General features: G+C 38.2%; 2 protein-coding genes across 5 annotated transcripts in view; one reads left to right on the forward strand and one right to left on the reverse strand.

Annotated features, from left to right (window-relative positions):
• Positions 1–1,025: 1,025 nt before the first annotated feature.
• On the reverse strand, positions 1,026–3,977 carry LOC136677145 (putative nuclease HARBI1). The gene is made up of 3 exons (XM_066654577.1): positions 3,840–3,977; positions 2,333–3,045; positions 1,026–1,788 (listed from the first exon to the last, which is right to left on the reverse strand). The coding sequence occupies exons 2-3, from the start codon at positions 3,000–3,002 to the stop codon at positions 1,412–1,414; spliced, it is 1,047 nt and encodes a 348-aa protein (XP_066510674.1). The 5' UTR covers positions 3,003–3,045; positions 3,840–3,977; the 3' UTR covers positions 1,026–1,411.
• A 1,643-nt stretch (positions 3,978–5,620) lies between these two features.
• Positions 5,621–25,588, forward strand: part of LOC136676337 (autophagy-related protein 13) — a 35,170-nt gene continuing 15,202 nt past the window's right edge. For all 4 annotated transcript variants that reach the window (XM_066653258.1, XM_066653259.1, XM_066653257.1 and 1 more), the window contains exons 1-10: positions 5,621–5,781; positions 8,808–8,888; positions 9,546–9,626; positions 9,930–10,049; positions 14,869–14,915; positions 15,001–15,141; positions 15,739–15,779; positions 15,933–16,029; positions 16,510–16,608; positions 16,730–16,823. In XM_066653258.1, coding sequence (XP_066509355.1) covers positions 8,820–8,888; positions 9,546–9,626; positions 9,930–10,049; positions 14,869–14,915; positions 15,001–15,141; positions 15,739–15,779; positions 15,933–16,029; positions 16,510–16,608; positions 16,730–16,823 — 789 coding nt within the window. In that variant the 5' untranslated portion in view covers positions 5,621–5,781; positions 8,808–8,819. The remainder of the gene's footprint in view (positions 5,782–8,807; positions 8,889–9,545; positions 9,627–9,929; positions 10,050–14,868; positions 14,916–15,000; positions 15,142–15,738; positions 15,780–15,932; positions 16,030–16,509; positions 16,609–16,729; positions 16,824–25,588) is intronic.

Consider the following 25,588-nt stretch of genomic DNA (forward strand, 5'->3'; position numbering starts at 1 on the left):
ACATGGTCCAATTTTAACTCAACCTAATTCAACATTTCAAACTGTGGCGGCATGGTGATGCAGCAGGTAGTGTCGCAGTCACACAGGTCCGGGGACCTAGAGATCTATGAGGAGTTTGGTGTGTTCTCCCTGTGTCTGCGTGGGTTTCCTCCAGGTGCTCCGGTTTCCTCCCACGGTCCAAAAACACACGTTGGTAGGTGGTTTGGCAACTCAAATGTGTCTATAAGTGTGTGTGTGTGTGTGTGTGTTGCCCTGTGAAGGACTGTCGCCCCCTCCAGGGTTTGATTCCACTTTGCACCCAATAATTCCAGGTAGACTCTGGACCCACCGCGACCCTGAACTGGATAAGGGTTACAGATAATGAATGAATGAATGAATGATTTGCCTTTTAGTAAAATCTACTTAGAAAAGCATTGTTGACAGAATGGGACACTAGAGCAGCCACAAATGTGTCTTGCTAATACTTAAAGGGGATGTTTATGATTGTGGGGAAATACAGCTCTCTGTGGTTTGTCTACAAACAAATAAATGTTTGTATGAGGCTGTTCAAAATGTCTGGAAAATTTTTTTCACATTGTATAAATTATACCAGAAACTCATTTGTATCTCAAGTTGTTTAGTTTTGTAGGTCTGCGTTTACTTTCATGCAGTTAAGTCTCACCTGAACTTAGAGTCAGTTCCATCTACAGCAAAAATAAATCATTACCCACATATGGAGCAGGAGCAAAACAATATCATTTGGTTCATGAGCAGAGACAGAGGAATCCTAGCATGTTTCACAAAGCCACTTTGTTGCAGTCTCCTGAATTTAGAGTGGGATCCTACCTAAATTTGAAAAAGGAAATATAAGTCAATACTACCCACCTATGGAGCAGAAATAATGCCATTATACTCATCTCAACATTTGGAGTCATTTTTGTGCCGTGAGCAAAAACAGAGGAAACTTAGCATGTCTGACACAGCCCCTTTATTTAGTTTTTTATATACATTAATCTGGCTTCCAGCACTCAAACTGGAGAGCTAGCAAATGGTGAGGAAACATCTTCAGTATTTTATAAAGAGTGTTTTTAATTGTAATCATGATCGTCACCTTTAATGTGGATGAATGTAATCAAATACACATAGCAATGTTCCAACGTCATTTGTAAAACCCACTTGAAAGATTAGAGGCTGTTACTGCACCAATGACTAAAGTGTACTTTTCCAACATGATTCCAACCTTGTCTTTGCTGAAACTGCAGCCTTCGAGACTCTCCATTGGTTAAACCTATTTAATAAAGGAGTATGAGGGTTATTTATGGCCTCTGTTATTGGCACTCTATTAGATGCTTAGTTAACATCCATGCACTGTCATTTATTTTAACTGTTGTATCAATAATGTCAATTTCATGGGAATGTAGGAACTCTAGGTCTAGCTAAAGTGATTCTGGATCAGTTCCTGTCTGACTTCCAGTGCCTCTATGTCCACTTTTTCTGCCAGGTCTCCTTCCTCATCTGATTGGTCAGTGGCTTCAGTCCTCTCAAAAGTCCAGGCGTCCAGTCCAGACTGCAGCGAGACGTTATGGAGGACACAGCAAGCCTGGATTATGCGTGAGCATTTCTCAGGTGCATACTGCAGGTAGCCTTTTGCTCCATCCAGGCATCGGAAGCGTGTCTGAATAGCACGGAACGTACGGTCCACTATCTCATGCGTAGTTGTGTGAGCCAGGTTGTAGCGGTACTCTGCTGGGGCATCGGGGTTTTCAACTGGGGTCATCAGCCACTTTCTCATAGGGTAACGGTTATCTCCTGCAAAACAAAAAGTGGTCAGAATTCAGTCTGACAACAGAGTGCCGAGAGCCCTTTCACAAGAAAAGGTAAAACATCAGGGGTCAACAAACAGTGACAGATTGATGAGGCAATTAGAGAAAAGTACCACATTCTTCTAGAAGGCACATCCATAACCATAACAACATACAGTACCTAGTAGTGAGTCTAAAATGAAGTAACTTTTTTTTTATATCAATCAAAATAATTCAATGAGTGCCATTATCAATACTAACCATATTATAACTACACATTTTATAGTTGTAATTGTGGCTGCTGAGGACGGCTGAAATCTCTAATAAACCAACAACGTTGTCTTAGAAAAGTGGGTAAATTTAGTCTAATAACGCAGGTCTTTGAGCAGATTGTTTAATCTAAAGTAACCCAACACAACCACTGTGTATGTGACAATTATAATGCTAATTATTGTGTGACAATTTACATATATCTTCAAACAAGAAGCAAGAAAAAATTCACAATAGATATTTTCTTAAAATTGTTCAGCTCTTGTTCATTATCATCTCACCTAACAGCCAACCATCATGGTTTATCTGACCCTCAAACAGCTTGCACACGCTGGACTGGTTAAATACTGCCCGGTCCGTTAGACTGCCAGGCCAGTGTGTTTCTGCACTCAGGAGAAGCCCCCTGGCATCACACACCAGCTGGCAGTTAATGGAGTGGAAGCCTTTCTTATTGACATAAGATGAATCTTCAGCATTAGGAGCTTTAATGGCTATGTGCCCACAGTCCACCACCCCAATGACATTCGGAATCCCTGCCACTTTGTAAAACTCTTCCTTGGACTGCTGCTTGGCTGCTTCGTCTCGGTCAAAGCCAATGAATTCTGGTGCCTTTTCTATTAGAGCTTTAGTGACGTTTGAAACACAGCGACTCATGGAGGCCTGACTGATGCCGATGGCGTCTCCCATCTTGCTCTGGAAGGAGCCCGACGTGTAGAATCCGAGAGCCGCAAGAACCTGGACGTCGGGGCTGATTGCTCGCGACCTCTGTGTGCGTCTTAACAAGCTCTCCTTCAACAGGTCCACCAAGTAATAGATAAATTCACGCGGAAAACCGAAAGTGCTCAACAGAAACTCATCTGATACTGTTTCAATGTCGAAGCGATCAAGAGTCTTGTGTCCACGACCATGGAGCAGCAGGTCACAATCTAGGATTGCAATAGGGATCGCCATTCGGAATAAATTAGAAGGTACCCTGGCAGGCAGGGAACTGGTCCTGTGAAAATATTATAAGAAGAAGAATCAAAGTTGGGCAATATGACAGCAACAATATAACAGTATTTACCATGATCAGGAATACAGAATACATAACATATAATACATGATATAAGATCACAACAAAGGTCATCTGTCTTTACACTGGGGGGGGGGGGGGTCTTTTCAGCTACCATAGCTTGTATATGCAAGAACACATGCTTGACAGGACACCAGTCAATTACACGTCACACACTACCAAGACACACAACACAGTTTTTATAGTTATTTTGTACTTTTTAAATATTAATCACCAAGTGCAGTGTTTCTCAACTCTAGACCAGGAGGAGGTACCCTACCCTGCACTTTTTAGTGTTCTCCGTGCTCCCAACACACTTGATCCAACTAATTAGCTCAACATTAGTTTTGAATTTAATTCATCTGAAATAAAACTGAAATAAAAAAACTGTAAGGTAGGTATTTAAATACACCCACATTATTTTTGTAAATGCATATAAAGTATATGTTTTATTATATCTATGAGCCGCAGCCTGTGTCATCAGTGCCACTTACAAATTATAGTGTGGGATTAAACATTTACATTTTCGAGCTGTACAGTTATTCAAATCTCGATCTTCTGTATGGATCACTTTCCTAAAAACATTGGATCTCACAAACACTACATAGCTTCAGTGATAAATCCACTGTAACATTACTGCAAAATATCTCCACACACAAATATCAGCTCTGATCTAATTTCCTTTTCCTATCGCGCTTAAGCTCAAAAAATTAACCTGCAAATAAAAGAATACATACGTATAAAATTAGTATATGTGTATTATTTCAAACGCAATTTATGAATGAGGCGCGTTGATAGCAGGGTCAGTCACACTTTGCCGAAGCTTGAGCTGTTTGTTTACGCCGCCATTAATCTGTATCTTCTGCGGCTGCGCGGATTGTCTGATTAAAACTTCATCTACTTCAGAATATTTCCTTTTGCATGATTTGTAGATCTACCTAAGGGCTGTGCTTAAACAAATCCTAACTTTACTATTATTACGATAGTTTCGCTAAAATAATAATCCCAGTAAAAATTATTTAAATGTGAAAAATCCTCTCTTATAAAATATAAGAATAATATAGTTCTGATTTAGATTCTATGACTTTGAAATGAATCACCATCCAGTTTGTTTTATATGACATCTCCAAAATGACCTAATGTGGCGAATGTGCTTCAATACAGCGCTTCTCTGCGTTTTGTTACACTACAAACTGTAGAGAGTTTTCTAATGAGGAGAAGTACCACTCGGACTCTAAAGCCGAGGGTCTGCTCTAAAAGGAATGGTACCATATAATTACTGAAGGGAAGACACTAACATACAAGAAACATTAAACAACGCTTTAAATTATAACATTGGTGTATATTGTATTGTATATGTTGATATCTCAGATATTCTGAACTAAATGTATTTAAAATTAGGCTTTTGCCTCAATTACAATTTTAAGAGACAGAGCGAGGATATGACATTTGTCATAATTAAAATTAGAGGGTATTAGAGAGTGTATGTACTTTAAAAATGGTTTTAATTCAATTTAGCACTAAGGATTATTTTACAAATTTTTAGAACGTGATGTATTGGGTAAAACATGACTTGATTAAATCAGGAAAGAGGTGAGGAATGAAAATTGGCAACAAAGGAGCACATTCCATCTCTCAGGAGCATTGAAATCGGGCTCTGTATTCACTGTTAATATTAACATATTGGCCAAAATATTAGAACAGTCTACAGCTCCTGCTCTGAACATGAATCCTATGTAAATTTCCTGTTCTGTGCATATTATTATTATTATTTTTTTTTTGCTGTCTGCTACAGAACCAGGACCTGCCAGAGCTGTGCTGCCAGACATGGGCCCTGACAGCAAACCCAGTAAACCAACATTCTGGTATTTCAGACAAGATCAATAAAACAGGGAAGAAAACTTACGTTGGTAGGTGGATTGGCAACTCAAAAGCATTCATAGGTGTGACTGTGTGAGTGTGTGTGTGTGTGTGTGTTGCCCTGTGAAGGACTGGCGCCCCCTCCAGGGTGTGTTCCCACCTTGCAGCCAATGATTCCAGGTAGACTCTGGACCCACCGCGACCCTGAACTGGATAAGGGTTACAGATAATGAATGAATGAATGAATGAAGTTGTTGTCTTGGAATGTATTTAAAATGTATGTAATTTTAATTAAGTGATGAGATTTGTAGGGGTTTAGAAGACTACTCGAGTTTTTTCAGCACACCTCTCATTCTGTGTTCTGTAGCAGTTGTGCCAGAATTTTGCTGTAAAAAATTGAAAAGCTTTTTCTGCTTATAAAATAAATACATCCTTCGACTTTCCTAAATGAAACAAATATTCGGCATAAATGGGTTAATTGTTTTACTTTTCGTCGTTTGGCATTAGTAAAACGCGTTTATTAAGAGTTCGTTAAATGGCGCCCTCTTTAGCAGTGTGCTGTAATGTGGGAGAAACCCGTATTGGGGAGTCTCCATGTAAACTATCTGTGGCAAGACGTCACTCAGTGACCCAGCTCCAGCTCGCTGAGGAAAATAAACAGAGACGGGGTACTGAGTGGCGCTCGGTCTCACTGTAAATAATCACCCTTTTATAGCCGTGGGCTTTAAGACTGCAGTTTAACACATAGGCTTGGTTTAAAGCACTATTTTTAGACATTTAACCGCATCTGAGGTGTGAGCTCTGAGTGTGGGATGAACTGTAAGTAACAGTTTTAGTACTTCACTGCGGGTCGGTATTTCGTTGTTGTTAGCGTTAGCTTCTGCGTAGCTGCCTTTTGGTTAGATTAAGTTTAGTTAAGAATAAATGGGGAAAAAAAACGTAAACGACCTCCTTCTGTTCTAGTGTTAAACTATGTCCTGAAAAGCTGTTACACGCTCATATTTGAGGGTGAGTCGGGTTTTTGAAATCGACGGTCTTGCTGTGCTTGGCCCAGAGGACGTGGCAACAGTTGCCTGTTTTTAAAACATATTTTTTCCTCAAACAAACGAGATTAACACGGGTTTAAATATATTTTACCGGCACATGACCTCGAATGGGACAATTGAATCACTCGTTTATGTGATAGTTCATGCCTCGTTACACTTTGAAGGAATAAGAAGCGAAATATAAATTCAGTTAGAAATATGGACAAAAGAATTATGAGAAATGCACGTTTTTTAAAAGGTTTAATGCAATACTGTGTAAAAGCGGTATGAAATAAAACTGTCTCTGCAGAAGATATTATATCCTGACTAATTTGTGTTTAAATGTACCAGCTCAAACAGTTCTACTTTCTTCTCAAACATGGCCAGTATTCCAACCCAAAATGATCGTTTATGTCCTGAAAATATGCATTTGATTTTTCAGCACATCCCACTGACCCTTTACCAGAATACCAGTGTCCACCATCTCATCGTCTTCCCCCGTTCTGTCTGCTCTGTCGTTTTCCTGGATGAATGCCCACTAAACCTGGCCATCCATATGACGGAAGAAAAAAATGTTTTCATCAGTCCAAGATCCAGTTATTGTGTATTGCAGGTTATTATTACCTTGCAATAAATCAGCATGGTTACACTAAGGGGTCTGTTGCTACGCTGCTGGAGCACTATTGTGTGATACATGCCATTTTTTGACAGATTTGTCAAGGAGACACTCATAAAAATATTCGCCACAGCTGTGCTTTGGTCAGTTTGGACTATTAGCCTTTGTTGCCCTTGTGCCTCAGTGAACCTTGAGGGCAGTGCCTTGTCACTAGGGTTGTGCCGTATTGTATCGATCACAATATTGTCATAGCATTTAAAACAATTAAAATAAAGTCAGTGTTGTGATATTCTGACTTTTTTATGTAATGGCTATACGGCTGCAACTAGTGATTATTTTGATAATCGATTAATCTGTAGATTATTTTTTTATATTAATCGATTATTAATCGGATAAAAAGGAAGACAAGCCAAATTTGGTTTCCTGTCTGTTATTAGCATATTCAGGACACCATCAGTGAGAACAGCTGCTTGCTGTGGTGTGCAGATCTTCTTCAAAACATAGTCAGCAATGCTGGGCTGTTTTTATCTGAGGTGAGAGAGAGAGTGTAGATATGGACATACATCTTTTTAAAGTTAATAACTACTGATCTAAAATGCAGACAACAATGCAGGCAAATTGAAATTACAGAAATGGATATTGGGTGATGCTGCCATGTGCTGAGAATAGAAGGGAAATTCAACAAACACATGATCAGATATGGTTAAGATTTTAGAGAAATAATGTTGTAATTGTATAAGGAACACACAACCTGCCATTATTAAAAATTAGTGTTTACATGAAGAATTAACCCAACCGTTACATTCATTTTATATTTATCAATATTTAACAGTGTATGTAATGTAATATACACTTATAATGTAATAAACACTTGGCTGTGATACTCAAACACTAACACGCAATGCCAGTCAGAAAAGACCTTGAAAAAGGCTTTAAATATATAATTTTAAAAAATGTTTGGATTTGTTTTAAACTCTGAATGTAACTGCCGACACATTTAAGGTGGAAGAGAAAACTCGGGGAAGCTAAGGCTTGTTTGCTAAACGCGAGTGTAATATCAATGTACTAAGAAAAACAAATGTTGTTTAACTACTCTAGCAGGCTCTAGTAACATTTTAGTGAGAGAAAAAGTAGAATTAACTTACTACACTTAATCTCTTTCACACATAGCTCCAACAGGCTTCATTTTCAGGTGCTCATGCAGTGATGTTGTGCTGCCGTGCCATGCGAGATCAGCTGTGCACATTTTGCACCTAACGCTGTTCCTTGAAGGCGTTAATTTAAAGTGTTCCCATACTTTTGATGACTTGGGTCGTACATTTTTCTCTCTGCTTGTGCTATCATTATCCTCTGCTGTGACCGCCTCCGCCATTTTTCAAACCCTTCTTCCAGAGTTCGTCACGTGTAGCAACTGTACCCATGTGTACAATAACTTAGACCCAACTAATCGATTATTAAATTAGTTGCCAACTATTTTAACAATCGATTTTAATCGATTTAATCGATTAGTTTTTGCAGCCCTAAATGGCATCATGAATTACCCATAATATGGTGTACATTCTTTACATGAGTCTTTAAGACTCAGTGAAAGTGACTCTCAGGTGGAGGAATTTGCTCCAAAAAAGGGGAGTGACTTCAGTCATGTGGAGCTGGTTTGGTTACAAAATATCAACTGAAGGGGGAAACACAACTTGTCACCATCTTGAGCAGAAGCACCTGGTTGAGAATGAGGGGATCAAAAATGTTGTCCTGCTTTTTTTTTTATACAAAATCAGAATCTAGGCAAGTTACTGTTGTTAACACAATAAGCAAATATTTACAGCTTTGTCAATATTAATTTATCATATTTTGTTTCAATGGTGTGTTCTTGAAATTAATAAATGTTGTTTTCAGTGTTTTTCGGCAAGAATATAGTTATCTCCAGAATATCCTGAAGTATTGTGATATTATTTTATGGCCATGTCACCCACCCGTACTTATCATCAGTTGTTACTTTGTTCCTTCTCTCACCACTGTCAGTAGGAGCCCCAAAGCTAAAATTCTAAATCTGTTTCAGAGAAAATGAAATACAAGCAGAGACTCCTCTGATAATGTTGGCATCCTAATAAATATCGTACATTATTGTTTTGCGTGCTGAGGTACAGTTATATATCAAAAGACTTCTGCCTTGTTATCTGTGCTGACAATATCTTCGTGTCTCATAGGCCTGTGTCAAAATGGACAGCGATTTGAGCCCACAGGACCGGAAAGACTTGGACAAATTCATTAAATTTTTTGCCTTAAAGGTATAATTTTTCACTACTTTGACAGTATTGGAGTAATTGCTGTGTCATTTAAAGGTGATGTTTATGATTGTAATGAAATTTTTCTGATGATGTCATTACCATTTGCTAGCTCCCCAGTCTGTTTGCGTGCTCAAAACAGGTATAGTGTGTTTGAGGTCCTCAGTGTTTGTAAATGGATTAAAAAAAACAGTTTTGACAGAATATGTTAGGCTTTGTCTTGCTCTGCTCACAGCAGACAAAAGGCATCTGGAGGTTTTTAGACAATGGGAGAACTCTAAAAAGCACCACCTTAGATGAGGATATTGCTCTTTTCCTACTTCATAGATTTAATTTTAGATGGAACTGATCCTAAATTCAAGAGAATGTTTACTGCACGAAAGTAAACACAGACCCAAAGTGATCAGCTAAACAACTTGAGTTACAAACAGGCTTCTGTGGTAATTCAAACAGTGAATATAAACAAATGAAACGTCTGCCACATACAAAGAGATGTGTTTTTCTTTTCCCTCAAACATACTGTTCCACCTTAAAATATGCAGAGCTTCTAAACTTAAACAAATCAGAGAGCAGTGTTTCCTCACAAACTTTGCCTTTAACAGGAAGAGAGCTGTGGAAAGTTAACATGAATCTGTTGTGTTTGTGTGCTTTTTGTGATAGACAGTGCAGGTGATTGTGCAGGCTCGGCTGGGTGAGAAGATCTGCACACGTTCATCATCGTCCCCCACTGGCTCAGACTGGGTAAGAACAATATACGTGTAGGAAAGTCTGTCCACTCTTTAGCTATCTTGGCAATGCTAGGCCTGTTAATTTCACCCATACAAGCCCTGGCTCCTATTAACTTGAGCGAGGAGAGGCCTTTAAACTGAAAACCGAAAGCCACATTAAAGTTTTAATTTAAAGTTTTTCAAATCACTGGTAAAACTATATTGATACGGGTGTCATTTGTATATATTCAGTGTCGCCTCTGCACTGGCCCAGGCAGAAATTAATCTCAATAGATTACTGCTTTGTTAATGACATGTGATTTCTTCATTCTTTCAGTTTACCCTGGCAATAAAAGACATCCCAGAGGTGACTCATGAAGCTAAGAAAGCTCTGGCTGGGCAGCTGCCCAGTATTGGACGTTCTATGTGTGTGGAGATCTCACTGAAAACCTCAGAGGTAATGTAGTTAATCTATAGACCCCTTTTGTAGAAAAGCAGGGACACTGAAATGTAATAAAAATAAGGATGTGTGATTTTTTTTTAAAAATTCTTTTGAAGCTTTGTTTTATTCACAGATGTTCAAAGGCCAGATTTCCAGTGTTTCCATTGAAACTTGAAAGTTGATTGAATTTTCAAAATATAAATGTTTCGGAAACTTGAGACAGAGGTATGCTTACTACTGTGCTACATCACATTTACATTTAATCACAATTTAATAATCTGGGAATTGAGGATACCAATTGTTAAAGTTTTGCAGGTGAAATTTTTAAATCGTTTTTTTAAATAAAACAAGCTGAAACATGGACTTCTCTGACAACAGCACATGTTTCTATTGTCTTTTGAACCATTTGAGATGAGCTTGGGCCCAGAGAACTCATTAATGCTTCAGAATAGAATTTATATATAGCTTTCTCCTTGAGTAATAGTTTAAAGTTGCTTTTCTTGATGCGTTGGTGGACTGTTAAAGGTGTTGTTCACGATTTTATGAAAATACACATTTTATAAAATTCAGAATATGTTTCCTGGCCATTTTCTAGTTCTCAAGTCTGTTTGTGTGCTCAAACGGGTCTAATGTGTCCATGAAACCCCAGTGTCTGTAAAGGAATGAAAAAACAAACTGGCTTGGTCCAGTATGTAGGTTTTCTCTCTTTGGCAGAGGCATTAGCAGTTCTTTTACACAACAGAGAGAACACTGAAAACCACGAAATTAAATGAGGAATGCTCTATTCCTGGGTAATATTGACTTGCTTTTGCTGTTTTAGATCACTTAAGGTGGAAATGTTTCCAAAGGCTGCTAACTACATTACAGAAAGTTCTACAAAACTAAACAACTCGAGTTACAAATGGGTTTCTGTGGTAATTGAAATAGTGGTAAATAAATTACAGACAAGTTAAATTCAACAGTACAAACAACAGTTGCTATTCTCCCTCAAACATACAGTTCCACTTTAAAAGCCGTGGTGCTTAGAGCTGCGTTTCCTCACAATCGTGACTGCAAGTTTTTGAAATACTCTCAAGCCCATGTGGCTTTGTTTATCAGTAGTGATCGACTGTTATGGGTTTTTTGATGGCCGATGCTGATTTTTAGACAGCGGTAGTGGCCGATGACCTCCTACTGATTTGAAGTTATTTTGCTGGAGCAGATAGTGGACAGATGGCTTCTCCAAGTGACTCTTTAGACCCCTAGCTCTCCATAAGGAAAATGATTACTTTTACTGCAAAAACACAGTGTATATATCTTGTCTAGACAGAATGTCAACATCTTACATTGTTTTTCTTTACTTTTATGAGAAACTAGTCTCCTGTCCCTCACCAAGTGGCCAGTTCTCACAGAGTACAGTGTTCCTTTAAATGTCTGACGTGTTAAAAGGCGAGAGCTGCACTCTGATTGGCTGTAGAGCAAGGCAACCTCCCCTACACAACGACATCTAAGCTTTCAAAAGATTTTTATTGACTTGATTATTGTTTGTGGAGCTTGTGGCTGCCAAATAGAACCGTTTGAGTCTCTCTCGCAGTGTCTGGGTCTGTTAGGTGCTGAAAACGTATGCGCTCTGCTGCGTGTTTGTCCCTCCTCCTTGGGTGCGCATCACCATAACTCTGCCCCTGATTGGTCTACAGAATTGATTGACATGTCGTTGGAAAGCTGAGAGCCTAAGCTATGCGCAGTAGGTGTGGCATGGCTCCACGGGGATATTTTAATTATTTTTTTAAAATGTGTACTATTTTCTTGGGATTTTTTTGGCCAGTACTCTTGACACAAACATCAGGATTACTCACGAACGGTTTGATGGAGAGACTAAGATTTAGTCTCGTTTTGAAGGGGACAATCTGAGGTAAGCGATGCTAACTTTGTGTGTGAGCCGCTTGTGGGCTCTTCAGGCTTCGAGAAGCAGCGGTTTTGTCATCGATGAGGAAGAAACTTTAAGTTTGGAATATCTTTTTTTTTTCAGCTTTTATTCCTTAGTCCTACATTTAGTGTATATCTTTGTGATCCTGAGAGTCTGCCCGTTCGATTGGTGTATGATATGTACACATTGACTCAAATATGGCGCTGTGAAAAATCTGAAAATCTGTACTTTCACTAATATTTTTTCATAACAATTTCCGGGCAAGGTATATTTCGACTAAAAATACTTATTTATCGAGTGGGGTTATATATAACATAATGAAATCAATGAAAAGCAGTGACTTTAAGCTTTAATATGGTACATTGACTTTTGACTTTGGACCTGTAGTACTTGAGATATACTGACGGATACAACAATGAGTGATTTTTTTTTTAGGCACTGGCTACTAATGAGCGAAATAGGAGGCTAAATAACGCTGGGTTTCTAAGTTACGACTATCAACTCAGTCGTTTATGATGCAGATTATTGAGTGTAGGTTACAAAGAGCAGCCAGTAACAATTAGTTGGAGCTGAAGAAGAGAAAATAATTCTTACCTTTTTCTCTGATGAGACGGCATGCAGCTACAGGTTGGAGGCTTGTACTCCTGCCTGTAAGATGGCAAAATGTACGCAAGGGGCGCTCTAACAGCCAGAATGAGAGAGCTGCCCACAGCACTGTCTGTGTGCATTGTGTAAATATCGGCCTCTTGCGCTCATATATCGGCCGATGCCGATCATATAAAACATGCCAAAAAATTGGCCCGGTTAATCGGCCGGCCGATATATCGGTCGATTACTACTTTTCAGTGTAGCATGATATTTAAAATCTTATGAAGTGCCATCTGAGTGCTCGAAAGTCATGCATATTCATATGGTGTCAACAATATAAAGTACGGCAGCTGATAAAAGACATGTTTATAATGTAATGATTCAAAACAGTGTTACATGAATTTTCAGTGAACGTTTCACTCTTGCCACTGTCCCAACTTTTTTGTTTCACTTGCAAATTATCAATGTGTTTATATTTATCTTTGTACTTTAATTAGTTAAAGTTCTGATTAAAAAGACTTCACACATTCCTTGTCTTTATTGCATTTTATGAAATGTAATATGTGTAAAACTTTTCTGGGGCTTGTAAATTAGGATGACATTTGTCTTGTGCTGTGCAGTACATCTATATACATCTAACCCCGGTAAAGTTGGCTCAGCGTTCGATATTCACCCACGAATATCCTGGTAATAAATAAATAAATGTATGTACACGCCAAATGACTATTTCAATGCAATTACTACATATTGTGAACTTATTCACACACACTGGCAATCAATGGTTTTTACTCCTACAAGATGTGAAAATATCATTATCTGATTTACCGACGAGTTCTTTCTGGCAGAGAAGCGCTTTAGCGACACAACATCTTTTCAAAATAAAAGTCTTGGGTATAAGGCATTTAAATACGTAAACACTGTAACCCACTTCTTCAAGCTGATTGTACATCAGCTTCGCTATGTGTTGCTTGTGAACCTTTTAACAAATTTGTGAAAACAGATTCTATGTCAGATTACCTATATTTTCTATATCTGGACTAAAAATTCAGACACATATTGTATGTAAATTATGAGGCTGGCGCTCCTGGGTATTGCAGCTGCCTTAACATTGGCCAATTGGTGGAAGGTTGTTCAATCTGTGATGATGCATCAGCCTTGATGCTAGCCAATGTAGGCATGTTTTTCTTGCCATAAAATATTGTTAGCCTATATTGCTAATCCTCAATGTGTGTTATCTGTCCAGTAAGGTTGAATAGGTGCCAGTTTGAAAAGAAGATTTGACTGGTATGGAGAGGAACAAGTGCCAGATAGAAAAACAATCACTGCAATAGGACAATGTGAAATGCAATCCACACATGTCATTTCTTTTCCAAATACGGTAGAGGACTGTGATTGGATAGTGATTGCATTTCATTTGTGGCACAAATACAGCACTGCTCTCAGCTGAAATGCAATCCCTGCTTTACATTTTGCTTTGGCATGTTCACAGCACCACACAGTGGAAAACAATACAGTTGAGCTGATTGCATTAAGTATCTCACGACATAAAGCAATACAGTTGTGTATTGGTTACATTTCGAGGTGATTGTATTCAATTTTGACACTAATTCAGCATGTTATTTTTAAAATGTAAATCCTCGTATGTAATTCCTCTCCATAGACTGGCACAACATATCTTAGGAGAAGCATTTCAGGAAGCAGGAGGGACATCCATACAGTGTGTGGAATCCTCACTGATTAAAGTTGAGGAGAAATGACATTATATACTATTTTACTGTGTTGTATGCTTTGTAATATACAGTGAAAGTGGTCTTAACACAATTAAGCATACTTTTTTATTAAAGGTTAATCTTGACTCTCATTTTTAAGCTAATGCACATTTTTTAACAGATGGTGAGAGGGTTTTTAAAACTTTTATACATTTTTTTTAACACTTTGTGTTGTCCTTAGCTGATATGGCGGTGGGTTCCCAGACAGGGATTAAGTCTAGTCCTGGACTACACAGCATTTTGAATTGTGATTTTCCATTGAATGTAGGACATAGTCTAGGACTAGGCTTAATCCCTGTCGGGAAAACCTCAGCATTGACATCTAAATGTCATATGGTTGATTATTTATAGTCTGGATTATGATTATGATTTGGCTTAAGTCCTTTTTGCAAGCTCTTTCTGTTGGTTATTCAATTTAAAGCAAGAGGGTGAACAGAAAAAGGCCACGTTTAAAGAACACTTTACTAGTCTTTCAGCCTAGGATCGTTAACAAACAATTTAGTAAACCAATCGAAGGTGAAGCATGTGCATCACCTCTTTGGATGTAATGTAATTTTTGTTTGTTGTGCAGGGTGATTCGATGGAGTTGGAAACATGGTGCCTGGAGATGAATGAGAAGTAAGTGATATTACTTAAACATAGCTTTTCCCATTTTTAGCACTGGCATAGTGAGCACTAACTGAAATGATTGGCCTTTTTTCAGGTGCGAAAAGGATATTAAGGTGTCATACACAGTTTATACCCGCCTCTCTCTGCTGCTCAAATCTCTGTTAGCCATCACAAGAGTTACTCCTGCCTACAAACTCTCGCGCAAGCAAGGCCATGATTATGTCATCCTGTACAGGTAATAAAATATTACATGCATTAATTACTACATCCAGCACACAGCTCACTTATACACCTCATGTACCAGCTGATGACAAGATCACAAATTTATTTCATAACAGATCCATGATAAATTTTGTGTATTCGAAAGGTGCTTTCGTGCATTCTAGTAAAGTGTTTTAGGCAACTTTTTTGTCTGTATTTTTTTTTTTAAGTCAAGGGTTTAGTTATCTGATAATCTAAGGTACTGTCTTGGGCATAATTTGCACACTCTTGGTCAGTAAATATGAATTTCAAATAAAGCAGATCATCTGCACAGCAGATTTAGCACAGATTTTACACCCGATGCCCTTGTTGATGCAACCTTCCTATTTCACCTGGGCTTGGGACTGGCATTCCTAGCACATAAACAAGTACAGCCCCAGTGGCTAGTTACTGGACACAGCTTGAACACGCTATACACAGAGTTACCTGACACAAGGTTTGAACCCAGGCCCCCATGGCCCCTGTGACCCCAACCTGCCATCCACCCCTACTCCTGTCTCAGGCTGATGGATTTAAAATAGAATAGTCTGATCATATTATTAATTCTGTCAATTGTATCTGTCGTTGTCAGGATATATTTTGGAGACGTGCAGCTATCAGGACTTGGGGAAGGTAAGATTTTCACACCAACTTTAATTAATGCTTTTATAAGTAAAATATGCTGTTTATCATATTCTGTCTGTCTCTCTCTCTCTCTCTCTCTCTCTCTCTCTCTCTCTGTCTCTCTCTCTCTCTCTCTCTCTCTCTTCCTACATGCCTGAACAGGTTTCCAAACAGTACGTGTAGGCATTGTGGGAACTCCCATAGGCACCCTCACCCTCTCCTGTGCATATCGCACAAATTTGGCTCTGATGTCCTCCAGGTATAAAATGTAACTCCCATAAAGAGCTTAGATAATAGGGAGGCACTGATATACACATTAGATCAGAAAATATTGACATGCTAATAATATACATTCGTATAGCCAACCCCTAATTTATATACATTTATAAAGAGAGATCATGCTCAAACAACTTAAACTTTAATTTAAACAGTGTGAAGCACTTCTTGTGATAGCTTTTGATATTTTATTTGATAATTAATTCTTAATTAATTTCTTAATTCTGGCACAATGAATATAATCTGTATTCTGAATGAATCCCCAAATGCACATTTAACTAGCTGTCAAATTAAATTAGAATTTAGAGTAAAAGCTAATAAGTTATAACTACATTGCAGCTTTTCTGGATTAAGTGTTTGGTTAATAAAGGATTAAGTTTTTAAATCTTTTAAAATGTCTTAAAAAATATTAAAATGAGATTTTTAAATTATCTGATGATGGTGTTGGGCATTTGTTTTGCAGGCAGTTTGAAAGGACAGGCCCTATCATGGGTATTATCATCGACCACTTTGTGGAGCGTCCCCTTAGCAACACAGCTCTTATGCATCCTTGCAACTACAGGTGGATTTTACATTATTGTACTATAGGACTATGTAGGGTATGTTCTTCAGTGTAGTGTAAAACCTGAGTTTTCTCGCTCTCTCTCTCTCTCTCTCTCTCTCTCTCTCCCTCTCTTTGTCAGAGCTCCTGGTGAGGAAGAGGGAACTGCTCTTGCTGGGGTGGAGGACTCCCAGGAAGTCTGCACCACGTCATTTTCCACATCTCCACCTTCACAGGTAGACTCCTGTTGTAGACCTGTGGCTTTTGCACATAAAGACACTTGTATTTAATATGTTTGTCTTCACTCCCAAAAAAACAAAGTCCCTTAAACAGCCCTTCTCAGCACACCCAACCTAGGGTTGGGAGAAAAAAAACATAGTGTAGTAATGGTAGAAATTTAGTATTGATATAAGGAGGCCCAGGAAATTAAGTTATATTTTCCATATATGTTGGGTGCACTGGCAGATGACTAGATATTTTTGTAAGGCAAAGCTTGGCAGTCATTTTACGACAACAGACTTGACGACTCCCCCAGGCATATTTGACAGACCCAGGGGGTGTTATATTTTGCTGTTATTTAGGTAGACTGTGTGGTGCATTACAGCCACAACACACACAGTACAACTAAAATGGCAACTCAATATTAATGTAAACCCGGAGCCTGTATCCTGGAGTTATGCTTTGAGTGGGAAGCACATTGCTGTCTGAACCTTTCTTCATAGTGTTCAAAGCTGAAACCCCAGCCTCACCCCAGCCTGTTCAGAGCTATTGTGGCCGGTTCAGGTTTCTTTCCTCACTAGAATTCATTAGTTCAGTAGTTATTCTGCTACTTCTTTTGTGGTAGTTGGCAATTGTTGCAGGCTGCTACCAAACAGCCAAGGGCCTAATACTAGTCTGTGATATTCTCTGCAAAAAGTGATTACTTTCTTATTCCACAGTAGCAGTTCCCCCCTCCTTCTGATAAGAATAAAGCTTTGGTAAGATTAGAATGTTAGAGGCATGCCAAATAAAAGACACTAGCAAAGAATTTTAAATTTGCATTTTAACTTTATTAAGCATCTGCAAGTATGTATTATTTAAAATAATTTAAAATATATATACATTAAAAATAACTGAGAAGAATGCAATGAATCTAAGATAAACCTGAAATATTTATATCACAATGTGTCCAAACCAATTATGTATTATTATGAATGAATTATCATTATTATGATGTTTTTGTGAGGCATCTAGTTATTTCCAGCATTACTCAGGCATGTATCGCTTCACAAGCAGACCCCAGCCTCTTACTTGTTCAAAATGCTACTTTTATTTGATAGCAGATCCTCTTTTTTTCTTGCTTTAGCTAATGCTTTAATTGTTCCATTGCCGTCAGTGTTAAATCACCATTAGCCAGACTGCTGTTTGGGTCATATACTGTCCATATTGAGTCTAGTGTCCACTCTGTACTTCTCAGCTTCTCAACATTGCTTATGTATATTTTCAATTTTTTTCTTTCCTTTTTTCAATCTGGTGTCTTGGTATCTAAACCTGATTTTTGCATAGCAAACAAGCTACACCCTGCTCAAGCAAGAGTGTACATACAGAAAGAGATTATAGGGACATGTCCTTATCAATGTCCATAGGTTTTCAGCCACGTTGTGTGAAATGCAGATGGATGGCAGAATGAGGAAAAACAGAATGGAGGAGACTGGGGCGAGGACCCTGTGTAGTGTTATTTTAGACAAATGTACAAAACGAAAACCACAATGTATATGGAATTTGATATTAATGTTATGGAGAGCGATTTTTAACTGAAATGTAAGATTAGTTGCTATTGGGGCAGTATAAAATGTGTCTTCTCCATTGTTGAATCAACCTTGGTACCAAGGTTGTGCATGATGACTGTCCCGAGGTTCTCTTTTATTGACCCGAGTATTAACCTAGCAGTAAACAGATTCAGCGCCTTAATGTTATTGCATTAATTGCATTGATGTTACTTTTGTTTACTTGAAAGTAATGTTAAGTTTTAATTCTATCACAAGTGGACACTCGCAGCAAACACAGAACTGAGCAAATTAAAATACTCATTCCTCATGGACTGCACAATCCTGTCAGCTTTCCATGTTCACCTTAAATTGTGCAGTACCTTTTACGGTGGAATTGAAAGCTGGCAAATTTTAGTTTTTATTTTAGCTGACTTCAGATTCTATCCGTTGTGAGAAGTGAATATGCTCAAAATTACTTCCTGCCCTCCATTTGCAGTTCATGCATTGACATGACGAGATCTGCAAATAACCTATTTACTACAGAGTCGTTTTTATGAGTTATTTTGATCAAAAACTTAAAATATAAATGTCTTTTAGTGTTTAATGAATGTATTTGACACACAACTCATTAGCAGATTTCGTTCTGTACTAGAAGTCCCACCTCCCTAACACTATTACTAGAAGGATTGTCTTTTCTGGCTCTTGCTAACACAAGCTCCATCAACAAGATGTGAATGCATTTTGAGTAACAGACATCTTCAAACTGTTGTGTGTTCAAAAATCCCATCTTGTATTGATTAAGTAAGGAGCATTCATTCATTCATTGGCTGTAATTGCTTATCCTGTCCAGGGTCCAGAGCCTACCTGAAATTAAATCCTCATTTAAAATTAAAATGCACTGCTCCTTACTAGGGTGACACAGTGATACAACAGGTGTCGCTTTTACACAGCTCTGGTGTCCTGGGTTGTGGTTTTGGGCCCTGCCTTGGGTGATTGTCTATGAGTAGTTTGGTGTGTTCTTGTATCTACATGGGTTTCCTCTGGGTGTTCCAGTATCCTCCTACAGTTCAAAAACACACAATAGCAAATGGATTGGCTACTCATAAGTGTCCTTAGCTGTGAGTGTGTGGTGCCCTGTGATGAAGTGGTGCCCGATCCAGGGTGTGTTCCTGCCTCGTGCCCAGTGATTACACATAGCTCTGGACCCACCGCGACCCTGAACTAGATAAGTGGTTAGAGACAATGAATAAATAAGTGTAATAAGGTGGGCTACAATGCCAGTTAATACCTGTAGTTGCTCCACCCTACAATATGTATAGATATATGATGTTGATATATGAGCGATGTTAATGAATGCCTTAAAGGTGACGTTCACCACTGTAATCAAAAATCACTTTTTTCTAAAATGGTTTCCTCACCATTTGCATCTCTCTCGTCTGTTTGTGCACTGGAATCTGGTCTAATGTGTTTACAAAGCCAGAGTGTCTGTAAACAAGCAAGAAAACAACGTGGCTTGATCAGACATGCTAGGCTTCCTCTCTCTTTGCTCACAGCAGAAAACTAGAGCCCTCCAAGCATTCATAATCATTAAAAGAGATGAGGATATTGCTTTATTTCTGCTTCATAGGTCGGTAACATTTGACTTATTTTTGCTGTTTTATATTATTTTGGTAGGAACCCACTCTCTAACAACTCGAGTTACCAAAGTGTTTCAGTGGTAATGAAAACAGTGAATAAAGTTAAACTTTAGCCACGTACAAACAACAGTCGTTTTTCTCCTCAAGCATACAGTTCTATCTTAAAAGCTCGACGCTTATGAACATAAACAAACGAGAGGGAACTGCAGTTACCCACAATCATAGACTCTACATTTAAGGCAGTAGTAAATTTAATACGTTTGTTAAATTGCCTCACTGTTTGTGATTATACCCTCACCAATGTCAAAGCCAAACCTACACCCTAGTCCTCCAGCAATGACTTAAATTAAAGATTGATTATTGTGAAAAGATGTTGGTGATCATAATGAAAAACTATTTTTAAAGTAATTATTAATGCCATGATTATGTGATTCATGAACTTTTTTGTTATCAAGCTACCAGATTGACCTTCTCCTCATAATGTTTCTGTGGTAGTGTTTTCATTTCTCTTGTTGCTCCCTGTTCTCTTTCTCTCTCCCCCCTCTTCTCTTTTTCTGTATGTGTGTCTTTGTGTGAGTAGTGTGTGTGCACTGTAAGTCAAGCACATAGTAAGACTCCTAAGCCTGCTCTGATGGCCACTCTGAAGGTCCCCATGATGGGGCTGGGCTTCTCACAGCAAGTGAGTTCTGAGAGTGTGTGGGTGAGCTCATGTGTATGTGTGAGCTGATTGGCTCTTGAATGTGTGCAGGAAGTTTATGCATCTGTCAGAGCCTTACTGATATAATTGTTGGCATTATGGAAATCCAAATTTTGACCATTATTGCTAGATACAAGACTTCAGCTGCTCAACAATTCTCTTCCTGATGTGCCATGGGAGACTATAGATCTAGACTAACAGACAGGCCAGTCAAGTACATGGGCTCTGTGTCTACGATGCCTCCCCACACCACATGTTCAAGTTAACTTACTTTAATTATGGTTTACTATTTTTTATTATATTTTCATGAATAATATATAGTGGTTTAAATATTTTTTACATAAATTTTTATATTGAGTGATCTCCTGACATGAGGGAACAACAAAGTAATACTAACAACAAAGAGTCTGGCTGCATTCAAACTGAATCTCTCTCTCCAACTTCCAATGAGCTGGTGCTTTAAAACCTAAACTTAAAGACTAAAACTAAACAATTCAGACGTCTATGATTAGCAAAGTTTACACAAAAGGGTACAGTAAGTGAATTTCTATGGTTATATTAAGTATAAAAGACAAAATCTAAAATAATGCTCACAGAGAGACATTATTGACAAAACAATTATTCATACAGGGCAAAAAAACTCAGTCAACTTTATGCGAGCTAATTTAAGAGTTGCAGTAGTCTTTTATGTTTACTCTTTGTATAGTTGTGGTGTGGTCTTAGTTAAAAGCAAGTTGAATTCCTGCAAGAGTTGAGAATCACAGTTGAGTCCAGAAAAAGGCTCTTTCTGCTTGGCTTTGTAGATACAGTACATGTGCTTGACTGTTCTGCTTCACAACTTTGGGCAAAAAAAACAAAAACGTGACTAAAATAAGGATATTTACAACATTGGAAATCCTTTTACTTTTGTCAGTTAATTAAAGCTTCAAAAGAATTGCCATTCTTTTATTTGCCTTTTTAGATAAATATTCTAAACTTTATTGGTTTCAAATTAGTTAAATCCTTAAACATGTCTAAAATAATAAATAAATATGGAGGGCATTCTAAAATTAAGTTTTGTATAAGTTTTGTAAAATTTTATAATATTTTTTATAATACATAATTGTTATAACTATGTTAAAACATTAAATATTGAGCAAAATAAAACAGTTTTTTGGTTTACTTAAAATGTGTAAAGTTTATTTTGATTAGAGAAACAAGAATAAGTTTTTCTTAATATGTAAAATGCTTTACTCTAGAGTTAACATTAAAACCTAGGTATCTTGGGTACACATTAAATTGGAGTTATTCACATTGAGATGTGGATTTTTTTTTTTTTAAGCTGTCAGGACCGGGTTGACTGATGGAAGCGGACGCAAATGCAATAACACAAACTTTATTGAAACAACAAAGACCTAGACAGAATGACCTGAACTTAAAGAGAGAGATACAGACTAAACCTGGAAAGAGAGAACTAAACAGACTAAACCTAAACAGAGGGAACTAGACAGACAGAGATAGCTAAAGAGACTAACCTTGACAAAGAGAGCTTAACAGAGACCTGAACAGGGAGAGCCAATAGACGAGAGACAGAAACCACACTAGTACACAAAGCACAGGATCGGAAACACTAACAGACCAGAGAGAGAAATCGACAAGCCAAGCACACGCAGCCAAAGTAAGGAATGAAACAGACAGACCAGACAGGCATACCAGGGAAAAGGGAAAAAGACCAGAGAAACAGACTAGAGAGATACACACTGACTTGAAAGGGATGAGAATGAGGAGCAGACGAGACAAACTGACCAGAGACAGACAAGCGAATGTTGAATGTCCAACAAAGAGGCACTAAGACAAGGGAACTTAAATACACACCATAGAAAAGGAACACCTGGGACAGATAACGAGAGGGCAGGACTACAAAGGGGACACAATGAGAGGGTGGAGCTAAGGCGTGACAAGGACGGAGACAGGACCAATAACAAACAGAGCCATGTGCTCTGTTTGTAGACAGGAGCAAGGCATGACATAAGCTGATAAGAAATTTCTTTGCCCAAATATTCTGTGATGTCTTGAAGAGGCCATGGCACAATTCTTACTTAAAAGTAACACTGTAGAATTTTTCACTTAGTTTCTGTATGCGTACAGAATATTACCACAGACAATATTTTTGACACATTACCCTGAAAAAAAAAACAGATCCTGCTGGAAACACTTTTAGTGAATGCTTATGTGATTAGGTTGAAAAGGACAGAGTATTTCCTTAACACCTTTCTCACTTGCATAGGAATGTATGTTTATACATTGGCAGAGATGGGTAGAAAAGGGTAATTCACACTCAGACAAAAGTAAAAATTAATTGAAATAAAACTGACCTAGGGTGGCACGTTGGTACAACAGGTAGTGTTGCAGTCACACAGCTCCAAAGTCCTGGGGCTCGAAGTCCCGCTCCAGATGACTGTGAGGAGTGGTGCCTTCTCCCTGTGTCCGCATGGGTTTCCTCCAGGTGCTCTGGTTTTCCCACGGTCTAAAAACACGTTGGTAGGTGGATTGGCGACTCAAAAGTGTCCATAGGTGTGTGAGTGTAATTGTTTTTTGTAATTGTTCTTTTTATTATTATCATTTATTACAGTTGAGATATTTAGACATTTTGGTCACAACGGAAAAACAGGGACATCTGGATGCAAAGCATCCCCTTGTGGAGAATATATATATATATATGCACACACACACATACATACATACAGTGGAACCTCTACTAATGAACGCCTATACTAACGAACTTTCCAAGATACGAACCGGGCATTTGAATATTTTTTGCCTTTACCAACAAACCATGACTCTAGAAATGAACCCGGGCCTCCGCAGAGCCGGCGGCTGGAAATGGCCACTGACCCCAATAGGCGAGTCTCCCAGCACACAGACATCGAAATTGGTGCTAAGTTAAGCCGTATCTACGCTTCGTCTCCCTACATTCACCACCTACTTTCCGTTATTTCACCCACCCCCACCTCCCGTCATACAGCCAGTGCCTGTGTTACTCCTCCAGCCAGTCGTCACGTCTTCAAGGTAGCGATGTGTAACCACTTACAACTTTTTTCTTTCTTTTTTATTACTGTTTCCACTGTATTTCTTTTTTATTTTTAGTAACGCTACATGTATTTTTTTTTTGTTACTAATTTGAGGGTTTTGTAAACATATATCAGTGCAAAAAGGGTGACTTTCGGGGCGGGGGCTGGAACGCATTAATTGCTTTTCCATTATTTTAAATGGGGAAAATTGACTCGAGAAACGAACTTTTCCACTTACGAACCGGGTCACAGAAAGGATCAAGTTCGTAGGTAGAGGTTCCACTGTGTGTGTGTATATATATATATATATATATATATATATAAATTAGAATATCATCAAAAAGTTGACATTTTAGTAATTCAATTAAGAAAAATGGAACTTTAAATTATATAGACGCATTACAGAGTGATATATTTCAAGCGTTTATTTCTTTTAATGTTGATGCTTATTGCTTACAGCCAATGAAAACCCAAAGTCATTATCTCAGAAAATTTGAATATTATATAAGAACACTTTTTAATGTGTTTAATTTGAATGTATTTAAAAAATTTTAATACAGAAATGTCGACCTACTGAAAAGTATGTACAGTGTATATATGCACACAATACTTGGTCTGAACTCCTTTTGCGTGAATTACTGCATAAATGCTGTATGGCATGGAGGTGCTCAGCCTGTGGCACTGCTACCTTCCATGGTTATGGAAGATCTCATCTTCCTCTTGACAATGCCCCATAGACTCTCTATAGGGTTTAGGTCAGACGAGTTTGCTGGCCAGTCAAGCACAGTGATACTGTGGTTATTAAACCAGGTATTGGTACTTTGGTACTTTTGGCAGTGTGGACAGGTGCCAAGTCTGGCTGGAAAATGAAATTTGCATCTTCATAAAGCCTGTCAGCAGAAGGAAGTATGAAGTGCTTTAAAATTGGGACAAAATGCAGATGACATTGCTCCCCAAACTATCACTGATTGTGGAAACTGGACTGGACTCACACTAGATTCAAGCAGCTTGGATTCTGTGCCTCTCCACTTGTCCTCCAGACTCTGGGACCTTAATTTCCAAATGAAATGCAAATTTTACTTTCATCTGAAAATAAGACTTTGGACACTGAGCAACAGTCCAGTCCTTTTTCTCCTTGGCCCAGGTAAGACGCTTCTGGCGTTGTCTCTGGGTCATGAGTTTCTTGACAAAAGAATGTGACAGTGGTAGCCCATGTCCTGGATACGTCTGTGTGTGGTGGCTCTTGAAGCACTGATTCAGTAGCAGTCCACTCCTTGTGAATCTCCACCAAATCATTGAATGACCATTTCCATTATTATGTTTGGATACAGCAGGAAGGTGTTGGCGACTGCCTTCTGGACATCTGTCAAGTCGTCCCCTTGATTGTGTAACCTACTGAACCAGACTAAGGGACCATTTTAAAATCTTAGGAAACCTCTGCAGGTGTTTTGTGTTGATTTTTCAAATTTTTTTACTGAGATAATTACTTTAGGGTTTTAATTGGCTGTAAGTCATAATCATCAACATTAAAAGAAATAAACGCTTGAAATAGATCACTCTGTTTGTAATGAATCTATATAATGAGTTTGACTTTTGAATTGAATTACTGAAATAAATGAACTTTTTTATGTTATTGTAATTTGTTGAGATGCACCTGTACATCACTGTTCCTTGTAAAAATCAGCATTATTGAACATACACAGAAAAGATGCATTTACCTAAATCTAAATTTTAAAGCTGAGTAAATTTAGCTTCTACCCACCTCTGATATGCGTGCCTAAAAATGTATATACATTTAATTTCTTTCTCTTTTCCTGCTTGTCCCTTTTCTAAATAGTAATGTTTGTCCATCTTCACCTGCTCTTGCAT

The sequence above is a fragment of the Hoplias malabaricus genome, chromosome X2 (genome assembly GCF_029633855.1).
Source record: "Hoplias malabaricus isolate fHopMal1 chromosome X2, fHopMal1.hap1, whole genome shotgun sequence".
NCBI classification, from domain to species: domain Eukaryota; kingdom Metazoa; phylum Chordata; class Actinopteri; order Characiformes; family Erythrinidae; genus Hoplias; species Hoplias malabaricus.